At 41.0% G+C, this 13,474-nt stretch overlaps 1 protein-coding gene across 1 annotated transcript; it reads left to right on the top strand.

Annotated features, from left to right (window-relative positions):
- Positions 1–174: 174 nt before the first annotated feature.
- LOC145460065 (uncharacterized) lies at positions 175–3,172 on the top strand. Its single transcript, XM_080338468.1, has 3 exons — positions 175–614; positions 680–862; positions 2,788–3,172. Exons 2-3 carry the CDS (start codon positions 805–807, stop codon positions 3,042–3,044), a joined length of 315 nt encoding a protein of 104 aa, XP_080194594.1. The 5' UTR covers positions 175–614; positions 680–804; the 3' UTR covers positions 3,045–3,172.
- The last annotated feature ends 10,302 nt before the right edge of the window (positions 3,173–13,474 follow it).

The following is a 13,474-nucleotide window of genomic DNA, read 5'->3' as shown; positions in this document are numbered from 1 at the left end:
TACATTTAATCGCGAACATGATTCCAGTACTTTTAAAAACGATCACTGGCGATTGACTAAAGAAGGTCTGTGTCATGTTGTCCCAAGCTACTTAAGTACTTTTCGGAACTTTTTGGCTTACACTTCAAGTAGTCCCTGTATGACATATCATTCTACTTTGCAATATTATTTCTGCCATTATTTAGTAACATCAATGACTACTTTGACCAACTCTGTTAATTACTAACATTCATTTGTACTTTTGCCTACGTTGGACTGGTGTACTTATCACTTCTGTGGTATTACTCTAGTAGGCTGTCCAGGGCTTATGAAACCCTTCTTTTCTATGCACAGATCAATTCCCTTGAATATATGCACGACAATGAATATGTTCACGCCGATGTGAAAGGTGGTAATGTCTTATTGGGTCACAGTGATCCGAGCCAGGTGAGTGATAACAAATACTGGAATAACAATTAATTCCTCGTCAAAATTCATCAAGATATATCTGGTTGGTTTTGGACTTGCATACCGCTATCTGGTAGACGGAAAACATAACGAATATGAGGAAGATCCTAGAAAGGCGCTCAACGGCACCATCGAATACACAAGCAGAGATGCTCATAAGGGTGTTGGTCAGTCCCTGCAGATTCCACCATTTTATTTTAGATGTGCTAAAAATTTTTTTGCTTTCTCGCAGTGCCTTCTCGGCGTTCTGATTTAGAAATTTTGGGATACGTACTGCTCCATTGGGTGTCCGGATCACTGCCATGGGAGAATGAACTGTCGGATAAGAGTTATGTTAAGGACCAAAAGATCAAGCATATGGCCGATGTGAAGAAGTTAGTTGCCAGCGTATATCCAGAGGCTACCTCCAGTAAAGGTGTGCAATGTGCATTTCTTATCTCAGTAGGTTTGAGGCTTGGATTCCAGTGTTGGGTCAATTGCAAAATTTATGCCAGGAAACCGATCAACGCCACCAAGAGAGTACCAAAGTGAATGTTGAAGACATTGCACACTAGGGTTGATCAGATTTTTGCATTTTTTGGAAATCTTGTTTTGCGTAATTGCAAATGATAGTTTAGTCACAGTGCATAAAAACACTTCTAAAAGCGATTTTGGTCATTTTCATCGCGATCTTCCTTGCGCGCAAAGACCCACGGACCAATTCTCCCTACTACCGACGATTCACCATTCCTGGTTCGTAGCTTTAGTGAAGTTTGCGGTAGAAAACGGCTGAGTAGAGCTGGGAAATATCAGATTGAATTATCTTTTTCACGATTGAACATACTTACATTCCTATACATTCCAAATGTGTCTCACCTTCCCGTATTTGGCATAGGTAGCCGCGTGGTAGGCCTATGTATGAACGAATACAGGCATTTTCAGCTTGTTTCAACTCAGTAAATGTCAATCAAAGACATATTGTATATGAATGTAATTTCATCTTTATAGTAGCTCCAATTCACCTAATCCGCATCAGGTTTGCAGTATTTAATTCGTCTGAAGGAAAGTTGACCCCCCCCCCCCCACCTCCGAACACAAAAAGAAGGAAGATCGCGATGAAAATGACCAAAATCGCTTTTAGAAGTGTTTTTATGTACTAAACTATCATTTGCAATTACGCGAAACAAGATTTCAAAAAAATGCCCAAATCTGAACAACCCTATTGTACACAGCATAAGAAAGTTTTAATTAATGATTTACCATTATGTGCCATAATGTTTATATACTTTACACACAGTCGCACACTATTCTCTTCCGTTAAAATCAAAATCTCTCGGATCGCCGCCAAGATGGCATCAAAGCATTAAAATCAATTCATCAGTGGGTGGGCGTGGTTGTCCGATTCCCGGGCCGGGATCCTACCTTCTGTAGCTCTTCAGTCTTCATATATCGAAAAACTTTTTAAAAAATCCATGGGGGACGGCCTTGGCATATCCAGTCCTTTACTGACGTAGTAAAGCTGTTTATGCCTTGTCAAAATCACTGGAGTGTGATGTAGTTTCTTTCAGTTTTTGCTGTGATACGATAACCTTATCGGCTAAAGTTGAAGGTAGCCAATGAACTGTATGTTGTGATATGTCACAAAGCCGCAAACTGGCAAAGCAGTAATCTCTTTAAAATTTGATGCTTTACCTCTTTGATAATCGGATAAGCCTTCAACAGCTTGCATTGCGCAATTGAGATATAAAATTGTAATATATCTAGCGAATCTGCATAAAAGTTGACGATGGCCAGCAGTCAAGAACTACTGCTGTACAGTATTGTTAGACACGAGACAATTGTAATCTTGACACTTTTGTTTGCCTTCAGCATCGGCACCGGTGTGCAGTTGCAAAACATACTCATTTGGTTCTGTGGTTCATTTGCCCATACTTACCATAGCGAAACATTTGGCGTCCTAAACATTGAAGTTATGGGGAATCCAGAAACCGGCATAAATTCCGTTGCAACCACTCTTCCGCAGCACACCTCTGCCCCAATCTGATTGCCACATGTTAACGATTAACAACTGGAGAGTATAATCAAAGAACAGTTTCGTTGGTGATCTGGAATATCCATTTTCGAGAAGACACACAACAGGATCTGCATTACGAAAAGGGGTCTGCATTTGACATTGTATGTTCATAATCCAACGTAAAATGTGCCATCGGACACATGCCACTTCATTTTCATTGCTTGCCCTTCCTTTCTATGTCATCCTGGGTTACTAGTCATTCAGCCCGCTCGCCTCATAATGTTAATTGTAAGTTCTTTTTATAAATATCTGTATGCAAGTTGGGTGTTTTATTGAACTCGTTTCAGCTGTGGAATTTGAAAAGTTTCTGCGATACGTCTCAAATCTGCAGTACGACAAAAAACCCGATTACAAACTGATCAGAAAATACTTTGCCGACGCTTTGAAATCGATGGGAGTCGCCGCGAAGGCGAAAATAGATTTCGGCAAGGAAATGACGCCGGGCTCCACGCAAAAACGTGGCAGCCAACCCAAAGCCACGAAGGTGAGATCATATGAAAGCATTCAAGCATGCATGCGCCAACAATCATTCATCACGCTTTGATTCAGCCTCTCCAGAGCACTTCACAATCAAATAATTCTTTGTCTGACGAAAGCAGTGATGGTGCGCCGAAACAGAAACGACGTGCCGAATGCCAGCGGAAACAGGCAGTGGTATCGGAGGAAATTTCGACCGCCGCGACTGAGAACGATGTCAATAACAACCGACGAATTGCTAAGAAACAAACGCAGCCGGAGAGTTCAAAAAAGAATGCAGAGGAATGCATTCTGATGGAATCTTCCGAAGAGTCGTCCAAGGACGAGAATTTTCAGCCAGAGGTCAAAGTTCCAGTGAGAAGGTCGAAGAGGACTAGTAATCAAGACGAAAGCCTCGATAAGTCGCACACGGCCGGATCGTCGATTGATGAGACGACCTCGAGTAAAGGAGCAATCTCGAAGAGGTCTTCGGGAAGACTGCAAATACAGTGAGTCTGAACTTGCTTCAAGTTCTTTGGTTCGATTTTAAATTAGTCGCAGTTTGAGTCGGAGCATTTTAACAAACTCCGGTACGCGTTTCCCAACTCTGACTATGAAGGCTGTCGCAAAATTTCCGTAACTACAACTCCACCAGAGGATGATTTATTAAACTCAGGCTCTATAACCGTCATTGTAATGGACACCGAAAATCCAGACATCTCAGGATTATTCTTTTCCTTGAATTAGGAATTTAAGGTTGAAGTCAAGGAATGATTAGACCAGAAACGGCCCATGCCATATTTGCCTTTCGATAAGGGGTGGGCAACAGGGGTGGGCAACAGGGGTGGGCAACATACGGCCCGCAAAGGGATTTTGTCCGGCCCGCGGACAGTTTTTCGTCTTACATAATATTGTGGCCTGTGGCCACTGTCTGCCGAGATTCCCACTACTTGCTCACTAGGCCAAATTGTAGAGACTGTATATGTTATCATATACGCATGTGCGCAGGTGCGAAAGTGGAGCTTACGCGTAAGCTCGTCGAAGCGAGAAGACTTGCATTATCGGCATCTAAGATTTATTCTGACCCTAATGTCGTCTGTGGTAATCATGCTGTTTATCGACTGCAATGGTCATTTACACCAAGCTGATTTTTCTTGTTTTTAATTACGTAACTGCAGACTTGTAGCACGCCACACTTCTAGGATTTTGCAAGACACCGCTTCTGCCTGGGATCGCCAACTTGAAACGGGTCGGGAGCCGCTTTTCAAAATTCGCAGAGGACGCGGGTCGCATGAATTCAATATCTAGATTAATTAGGCCACACAGTCAAACAAACGCTGCTACACAGTCGAACAACGATGCTATCTCGTCACCTACGCAACCCTAATGAATTGCTATCTTGGTAAATTTAGGGTACCGGGATTATCGAACGCCTTGCAATCTTAATTAGGGACTGCACTGCGTGTTGATTGATCAGAGAGCAGACATGGCGGTGCCTATGGCAGTGGTCGGGAATCTTTTAGTCCGAAGAACCGTATTGGCCTTATTGTTTTCAATTTTACCTCCCAAAGAGCCATACATGTCAATCAGATGTTACGTTACAATTGAAAATTTCTGACGTCATGGTAGTATTAATTCGAGCTCTCAACCCGGGATTCGTCGTGTGCGCCACATTTTTTCTGTAAAAACTTGAACTTATCATGCTGGTTGCCTAACTTGAGCATGCGAAACTTGAGTTACGAGAACGTAGGTTCGCCGTGATGCTCCTTTTAAATGCGAGAACCCATGATCACATGCGTAGGTTGTCCCAAACATGGTCATTACAGCAATCTATAGGCCTACCCAATCTAAGCTGTTAACGAAGATTTTGAAACCTTTAAATAGTATTGGTATTTTCTATTGATGTTCATGAATGACTAGATTTTGAACATTCTTCTCCCAAATTCCCACAATTTGCATTTTATTAATCGAAAATGAAGCGCGAAACGAGAGGTAAGGCACACGCGGGTCAAGCCCCACCACTGATAACGCAATTCATCGTAAATAGCTTAGAATTTATTATAACTGATATTAATCCAATATAACTGTGGCACTGATCCCGAAAATTTAAATACTGATCGATTTCTCAAAGTATCCAGACGTAACATATAACGTTGGGCTACACGCCTATTTTATCGCCGGTGGAGCTACTTGCCAATCAAGAACGTGGACAGCTATAGCGTTGTTTGTAAATCGAGTATGTAATTGTGAATGTCACATCCACGGCAGTTCATTTCGTGGCGTGGATCAGGAAGACAATGTATATTTGAAAACTGCGTTCTCATATTGGTGTCGTCATGTCTGCTATCCTCTTTGATCAATCAACGTATCGCGCAATCCAAGATTTCGAGTCTGGTAGGCTACATCGAATGCGCGGGTGATATTGGTTGCCGGCGCGACAGTAACTTGAATTTGAGGCTTTTGAAAAGAGTTCGATAACAAGTCGCTGCAACATTGACCAATTCAGTTCAAAAATAAATATTTGTCGAAGAGCCATATCTTATCCCCAAAACAGCCATATTTGGCTCGCGAGCCACAGGTTCCCGACCACTGCTGTATGGCAATGCTATATTCTCAAATCGACATTGTCTTTCTCATTAGCGGCGAGAAATAGCTTTGAAGTGACATTGCTGTCATTAAAATGCATTCATTAAAATCGATTTATTCCTCGTATATGTGGATAAATGGGCGAGTAATGTATCGATACAAGAATCAGGAATCCGGCCCGCCAAGTACTTTATTTTCCTATATCCGGCCCGCCGACTGAAGAAGTTGCCCGCCCCTGCGCTATAACGTAATTTGAATGGATTGATATCCTATGATAGGCTATATCCCAAATTGGTAATGTCCTCGATATTGTGTGGCCTACTTATCCATGTTTGGTTTTGAAATCGCCGATTTGGATGGGAGTAAATGTTACTTTCAAGTCCATACCAGTATACAATACATTCTTTAACCATGATCATGAGTCTCAAGGTTTAATAATCTAGCGATTGAATTAGGGTCTGGTATCTCTACCATAACTCTAGAAAAATAAAGTCACATCATATCCCATCACTGACCCCCTATTATCCCAACCCAAATTTTTCATTGACTTCTTATGCTGAGCTGAATATATTAATCCCAGTCAATTGCAACCAATTTATAAATTATATTCAGTGACGTCATATTTTGTGATACGATTGTTGATATATATACAACGCTCTTTCTGATTCTCTATTAGTTGCTGATGATTTCCCCCGACGAGTGTCAGCCGAAAGTATCCGGGCTCATTTCAATTTGAATGTACCATTCAATGGAATAATGAATTTCTGTACCTCCAGGAAGCTCTTCAAATATCTATTTCTGAACGCAGGGTGTGATCAGTCCAGTTGACCCTACCCAGACTCATCGATCACACCCTGTCGTACACCGTTAAGTTCCTTTGTTATTATTTCATCCGCTAATTTTTTTTCGGTTGAACAAATCATTAAATATTTCTCTCTCTCTCTCCCTCTCTCTCTCTCTCTAAAACCTGATGTCATCGGTAGGTCTAAAGCTTCTTTTGCCATTCAGCTAACTCTGCTGCTTTTGTGTGCGGCTCAGTTATTGTTGTTGTTGCTGCGGCAACAATTTCTTCACACTTGTATCCAACAATCTGGAAACTCCGAATGCCTGTCTAGCTTGTCATTGGAAATGATCGATGGTAATATCATGTGAAGTCAATGTATATAGCATATATTGTCGCTGGAAAACCAAACAATCTTATGTCCGTTTTTGCACTGACTTTGGCCATATAATTTGGATATAAATCAGTTTTGGTTTTCAATTTACCTTGAAAATTCATGTTCATATGTCCAAGTCACTAGAAAAGTAGACATTCATGCTACTTAGGTACTTGAAACCCAGTTAAAACAAAAGATGTATGTCCAAATACTGATACAAGAATAAAATACTAAAAGTGGTTATTGATACAAGAATAAAATACTAAAAGTGGTTATAAGACAGTTCGATTTTCCAGTGACGATATAGTTAGTGACCGGAAAAAAACACTTCACTTATATTAGTTTCGCCGCAAGCTTATTCACCTCTCTGTATGTCATATAAAGCGTGCCGCAATTGTAATGTCTATTTATCGCTTAACATTATTTTGTCGTTCATGTCTTTACCACCGTACCCACCCCACTTTCGTTCGCCGTTGAACCATTAGAGATGTACTAAGTATTCTATCTTAGTCTGTAATCCCTACCGTGTCATGCTGATTGAGTCCGTCACTTAGTAGTTAAATCGTTGTCTCTAGTTTCTATAATATCCTAAAGCTTTTACCAACAAGGGGGGCCCTTGTAGCGTACCGCTCCCTGATTACGTTGATTACCGACCGCACTGATCATCAATCATGCTGCTATTTGTTGCTGTTTGCGAACCTATGTTGTCAGTCGCTTTTAGTCACCATCCGAGCCAGTCGTCTTTTAGTATCCGTCGGATGAGCATCGTCATGTTTTAGTTGTTTTATTAAAAGAGCAATGCTGACTTGTCTACTTTGACTTATCGAGCCGCGGACCAAGAAGAACGCGCGCCCACGACAGAGCACGCTATACAACTTTGTTGTAATAAGTAGTCTGCAGTATTACACTACGGCAGTGGCTCATAGCCAGCGGTTCATGGACTCCTTGGGGGTAGGACGCACTAAAGTAGGGGTACGAGATGAAGTGTGAAATTATAGGCTATTCAAAGACTAAAATTAATTCGAAAATCAACCCAAAGTAAACAACGTTGGGCGGATTTTTTCAACTCAAGGTTAATTCATGTGATTTCGTTGCATCGAAATTTGTTTGCTATTTCCATCTGATCTGATACATTGAGATTTGCGAGAGGATCATCGATCACCTGCTGCGTTGAGTCATGATTCGAGCGCGCTTTGTATCAAAATCCGCGCGCATGAAACTCGCTGTCGGCAAATAGTGGCGCGCAAGGCAAACGCGCCTTCCGTTTGTTACTGTAGCATGCGACTGCGCAGTGCGCTTAATAGAGCTATATTTTAAGATAACTGGCAAATGTGTATCAAGACGTAAACACAAACGAGATTATCTTATCCTTGTTGTATCGGCATTTGTGTGTATTAAACCGCAATAAAGTGGTTAGCATAACGAATATCATCTTTTCAAAAAATATCCCCCGTTTTATTAAATATCCCCTGTTTTTTTTTTCGGCTGGCTACGCTCCTGCGCGTGACAATAATCGTGTGTCTAATTTCACAGAACCGCATGGAAGGCACGAGAGATCCTTGTCTCGTGCTTCCACCAGATTATTGTCAGAGAATATGTTCGAAAACGAACTGCGCCAATATCAGCCATCCAAGGTAATCCAAGAATGATTTTACATAGTTGTCACTTCATAAACTTCACTTCTGATCAAGTTTGAATATGCTGTGGCCGTTCTATTAGCTTTTCTAAATCTTGGCTTGGCACAGTCGACATTCTGTTGTTAAAATGAAATCAATATCGTACTTTTGATACTTGATCGGAAGACTAACCTCAGGATGGTTTTTCAGTGAATAAGGAACTATTTTTATGCAGATTTTTGCATTACAGCTTTTTATAGCATGAATCACTCAACATAGTGAACATGAACATAGAACATGCAACTGCCTATCTTGCGTTCAGGGACCGCCTAAGCCTACCGTGGTGAAACCATTCCATTTTGCCTCTCGGAAACGTAAGTTTCCGGAAAAGCCCAGATCTGAACCGTATCCTTTCAATCCGAAGTTGTCTGTCAACACGGCCTTCAAACCATCCCAAACGAGAGAAGCCGCAAAGAAAAAGGGTAGGCTGCGGTTTTCACATCTATATCTAAGGCATTTTTGGTCACCATACATTTCCTGATAACCCGTGTTATCTCAGGTCCCGTGAAGGCTTTTGCGCTTACCGCCGCAAAGACTCCTAAGCTCACCACGAGAACAAGGTTGCGTCCGGTTCACGTCATCAGCAACGAGGAAAAAGAGAGATTGGAGCTGGAGGAAATAAAGAAGTTGGTTTTATTCCGATTTTTGAATAGGATTCGGTATGGGCCATATCCGTGTTCAGTTCATGTCACATACAAGTTCAGATCCAGTAACGAACAAAATTTTATTTGAAAGTTGCTCGAAAATTGTAAATTATCAGGAATCAACATTGAATTGAAACTGAATCAGGCAAAAATTGCTTGCGATATCATTGTCATTGACAATATCGTTGTCAATATGTATGTAGCTCTAGGCCTTCGGGAACATGGAGAAATCTTGGTCAATTTCATACCCCCAAAAATGTCAAAATTTGCCAATATCTCTCTAAGTACAATAGGCAGGGAAAAGTTATTGCGTGCAATCGATGTAACTTTTAGAGTTAGACAATCTGATATCGGAATTGTAGCTCTAGGCCTTCGGGAACATGGAGAAATCTTGGTCAATTTCATACCCCCAAAAATGTCAAAATTTGCCAATATCTCTCTAAGTACAATAGGCAGGGAAAAGTTATTGCGTGCAATCGATGTAACTTTTAGAGTTAGACAATCTGATATCGGAATTGTAGCTCTAGGCCTTCGGGAACATGGAGAAATCTTGGTCAATTTCATACCCCCAAAAATGTCAAAATTTGCCAATATCTCTCTAAGTACAATAGGCAGGGAAAAGTTATTGCGTGCAATCGATGTAACTTTTAGAGTTAGACAATCTGATATCGGAATTGTAGCTCTAGGCCTTCGGGAACATGGAGAAATCTTGGTCAATTTCATACCCCCAAAAATGTCAAAATTTGCCAATATCTCTCTAAGTACAATAGGCAGGGAAAAGTTATTGCGTGCAATCGATGTAACTTTAGAGTTAGACAATCTGATATCGGAATTGTAGCTCTAGGCCTTCGGGAACATGGAGAAATCTTGGTCAATTTCATACCCCCAAAAATGTCAAAATTTGCCAATATCTCTCTAAGTACAATAGGCAGGGAAAAGTTATTGCGTGCAATCGATGTAACTTTTAGAGGTAGACAATCTGATATCGGAATTGTAGCTCTAGGCCTTCGGGAACGTGGAGAAATCTTGGTCAATTTCATACCCCCAAAAATGTCAAAATTTGCCAATATCTCTCTAAGTACAATAGGCAGGGAAAAGTTATTGCGTGCAATCGATGTAACTTTTAGAGTTAGACAATCTGATATCGGAATTGTAGCTCTAGGCCTTCGGGAACATGGAGAAATCTTGGTCAATTTCATACCCCCAAAAATGTCAAAATTTGCCAATATCTCTCTAAGTACAATAGGCAGGGAAAAGTTATTGCGTGCAATCGATGTAACTTTTAGAGTTAGACAATCTGATATCGGAATTGTAGCTCTAGGCCTTCGGGAACATGGAGAAATCTTGGTCAATTTCATACCCCCAAAAATGTCAAAATTTGCCAATATCTCTCTAAGTACAATAGGCAGGGAAAAGTTATTGCGTGCAATCGATGTAACTTTTAGAGTTAGACAATCTGATATCGGAATTGTAGCTCTAGGCCTTCGGGAACATGGAGAAATCTTGGTCAATTTCATACCCCCAAAAATGTCAAAATTTGCCAATATCTCTCTAAGTACAATAGGCAGGGAAAAGTTATTGCGTGCAATCGATGTAACTTTTAGAGTTAGACAATCTGATATCGGAATTGTAGCTCTAGGCCTTCGGGAACCTGGAGAAATCTTGGTCAATTTCATACCCCCAAAAATGTCTTGGTGTAATTGAACTTTTCATAAATTTTCATACCCCCCAAAATGGCTAAATCTGCCAGTATCTCCTAAACTACAATAGCCAGGAATACGCCGACAGGCTCATTCGACGTAACTTTTGAATTGCTGCAGTCTGGTAGCGGAGTTGTAACTGTAGGCCCTCGGGAACACAGAGAAATCATGGTGTAATTGAACTTTTCATAAATTTTCATATTCCCCAAAATGGCTAAATCTGCCAATATCTCCTAAACTACAATAGCCAGGAATACGCCGATAGGCTCATTCGACGTAACTTTTGATTTGCTACAGTCTGGTAGCGGAGTTGTAACTGTAGGCCCTCGGGAACATAGAGAAATCATGGTGTAATTGAACTTTTCATAAATTTTCATACCCCCCAAAATGGCTAAATCTGCCAATATCTCCTAAACTACAATAGCCAGGAATACGCCGATAGGCTCATTCGACGTAACTTTTGATTTGCTACAGTCTGGTAGCGGAGTTGTAACTGTAGGCCCTCGGGAACATAGAGAAATCATGGTGTAATTGAACTTTTCATAAATTTTCATACCCCCCAAAATGGCTAAATCTGCCAATATCTCCTAAACTACAATAGCCAGGAATACGCCGATAGGCTCATTCGACGTAACTTTTGATTTGCTACAGTCTGGTAGCGGAGTTGTAACTTTAGGCCCTCGGGAACATAGAGAAATCATGGTGTAATTGAACTTTTCATAAATTTTCATACCCCCCAAAATGGCTAAATCTGCCAATATCTCCTAAACTACAATAGCCAGGAATACGCCGATAGGCTCATTCGACGTAACTTTTGATTTGCTACAGTCTGGTAGCGGAGTTGTAACTGTAGGCCCTCGGGAACATAGAGAAATCATGGTGTAATTGAACTTTTCATAAATTTTCATACCCCCCAAAATGGCTAAATCTGCCAATATCTCCTAAACTACAATAGCCAGGAATACGCCGATAGGCTCATTCGACGTAACTTTTGATTTGCTACAGTCTGGTAGCGGAGTTGTAACTGTAGGCCCTCGGGAACATAGAGAAATCATGGTGTAATTGAACTTTTCATAAATTTTCATACCCCCCAAAATGGCTAAATCTGCCAATATCTCCTAAACTACAATAGCCAGGAATACGCCGATAGGCTCAGTCGACGTAACTTTTGATTTGCTACAGTCTGGTAGCGGAGTTGTAACTATAGGCCCTCGGGAACATAGAGAAATCATGGTGTAATTGAACTTTTCATAAATTTTCATACCCCCCAAAATGGCTAAATCTGCCAATATCTCCTAAACTACAATAGCCAGGAATACGCCGATAGGCTCATTCGACGTAACTTTTGATTTGCTACAGTCTGGTAGCGAAGTTGTAACTGTAGGCCCTCGGGAACATAGAGAAATCATGGTGTAATTGAACTTTTCATAAATTTTCATACCCCCCAAAATGGCTAAATCTGCCAATATCTCCTAAACTACAATAGCCAGGAATACGCCGATAGGCTCATTCGACGTAACTTTTGATTTGCTACAGTCTGGTAGCGGAGTTGTAACTGTAGGCCCTCGGGAACACAGAGAAATCATGGTGTAATTGAACTTTTCATAAATTTTCATACCCCCCAAAATGGCTAAATCTGCCAATATCTCCTAAACTACAATAGCCAGGAATACGCCGATAGGCTCATTCGACGTAACTTTTGATTTGCTACAGTCTGGTAGCGGAGTTGTTACTGTAGGCCCTCGGGAACATAGAGAAATCATGGTGTAATTGAACTTTTCATAAATTTCCATACCCCCCCAAAATGGCTAAATCTGCCAATATCTCCTAAACTACAATAGCCAGGAATACGCCGATAGGCTCATTCGACGTAACTTTTGATTTGCTACAGTCTGGTAGCGGAGTTGTAACTGTAGGCCCTCGGGAACATAGAGAAATCATGGTGTAATTGAACTTTTCATAAATTTTCATACCCCCCAAAATGGCTAAATCTGCCAATATCTCCTAAACTACAATAGCCAGGAATACGCCGATAGGCTCATTCGACGTAACTTTTGATTTGCTACAGTCTGGTAGCGGAGTTGTAACTGTAGGCCCTCGGGAACATAGAGAAATCATGGTGTAATTGAACTTTTCATAAATTTTCATACCCCCCAAAATGGCTAAATCTGCCAATATCTCCTAAACTACAATAGCCAGGAATACGCCGATAGGCTCATTCGACGTAACTTTTAATTTGCTACAGTCTGGTAGCGGAGTTGTAACTGTAGGCCCTCGGGAACATAGAGAAATCATGGTGTAATTGAACTTTTCATAAATTTTCATACCCCCCAAAATGGCTAAATCTGCCAATATCTCCTAAACTACAATAGCCAGGAATACGCCGATAGGCTCATTCGACGTAAATTTTGATTTGCTACAGTCTGGTAGCGGAGTTGTAACTGGAGGTCCTCGGGAACATAAAGAAATCATGGTGTAATTGAACTTTTCATAAATTTTCATACCCCCCAAAATGGCTAAATCTGCCAATATCTCCTAAACTACAATAGCCAGGAATACGCCGATAGGCTCATTCGACGTAACTTTTGATTTGCTACAGTCTGGTAGCGGAGTTGTAACTGTAGGCCCTCGGGAACATAGAGAAATCATGGTGTAATTGAACTTTTCATAAATTTTCATACCCCCCAAAATGGCTAAATCTGCCAATATCTCCTAAACTACAATAGCCAGGAATACGCCGATAGGCTCATTCGAC

The sequence above is a fragment of the Botryllus schlosseri genome, unplaced genomic scaffold (assembly GCF_051294905.1).
Source record: "Botryllus schlosseri isolate E-star unplaced genomic scaffold, Bs_hap1 Bs47a, whole genome shotgun sequence".
Taxonomy (NCBI): Eukaryota; Metazoa; Chordata; class Ascidiacea; order Stolidobranchia; family Styelidae; genus Botryllus; species Botryllus schlosseri.
Note: the sequence above shows the minus strand (reverse complement) of the source record. Positions and strands in the feature narration are given on the sequence as shown.

Excerpts from the sequence above, each read along its gene's own strand:
- LOC145460065 (XM_080338468.1), top strand. The coding sequence starts at position 805 with ATGGCCGATGTGAAGAAGTTAGTTGCCAGCGTATATCCAGAGGCTACC. Across the intron at positions 863-2,787 it reads AGAGGCTACCTCCAGTAAAG|CTGTGGAATTTGAAAAGTTT; the intron begins GTGTGCAATGTG and ends AACTCGTTTCAG.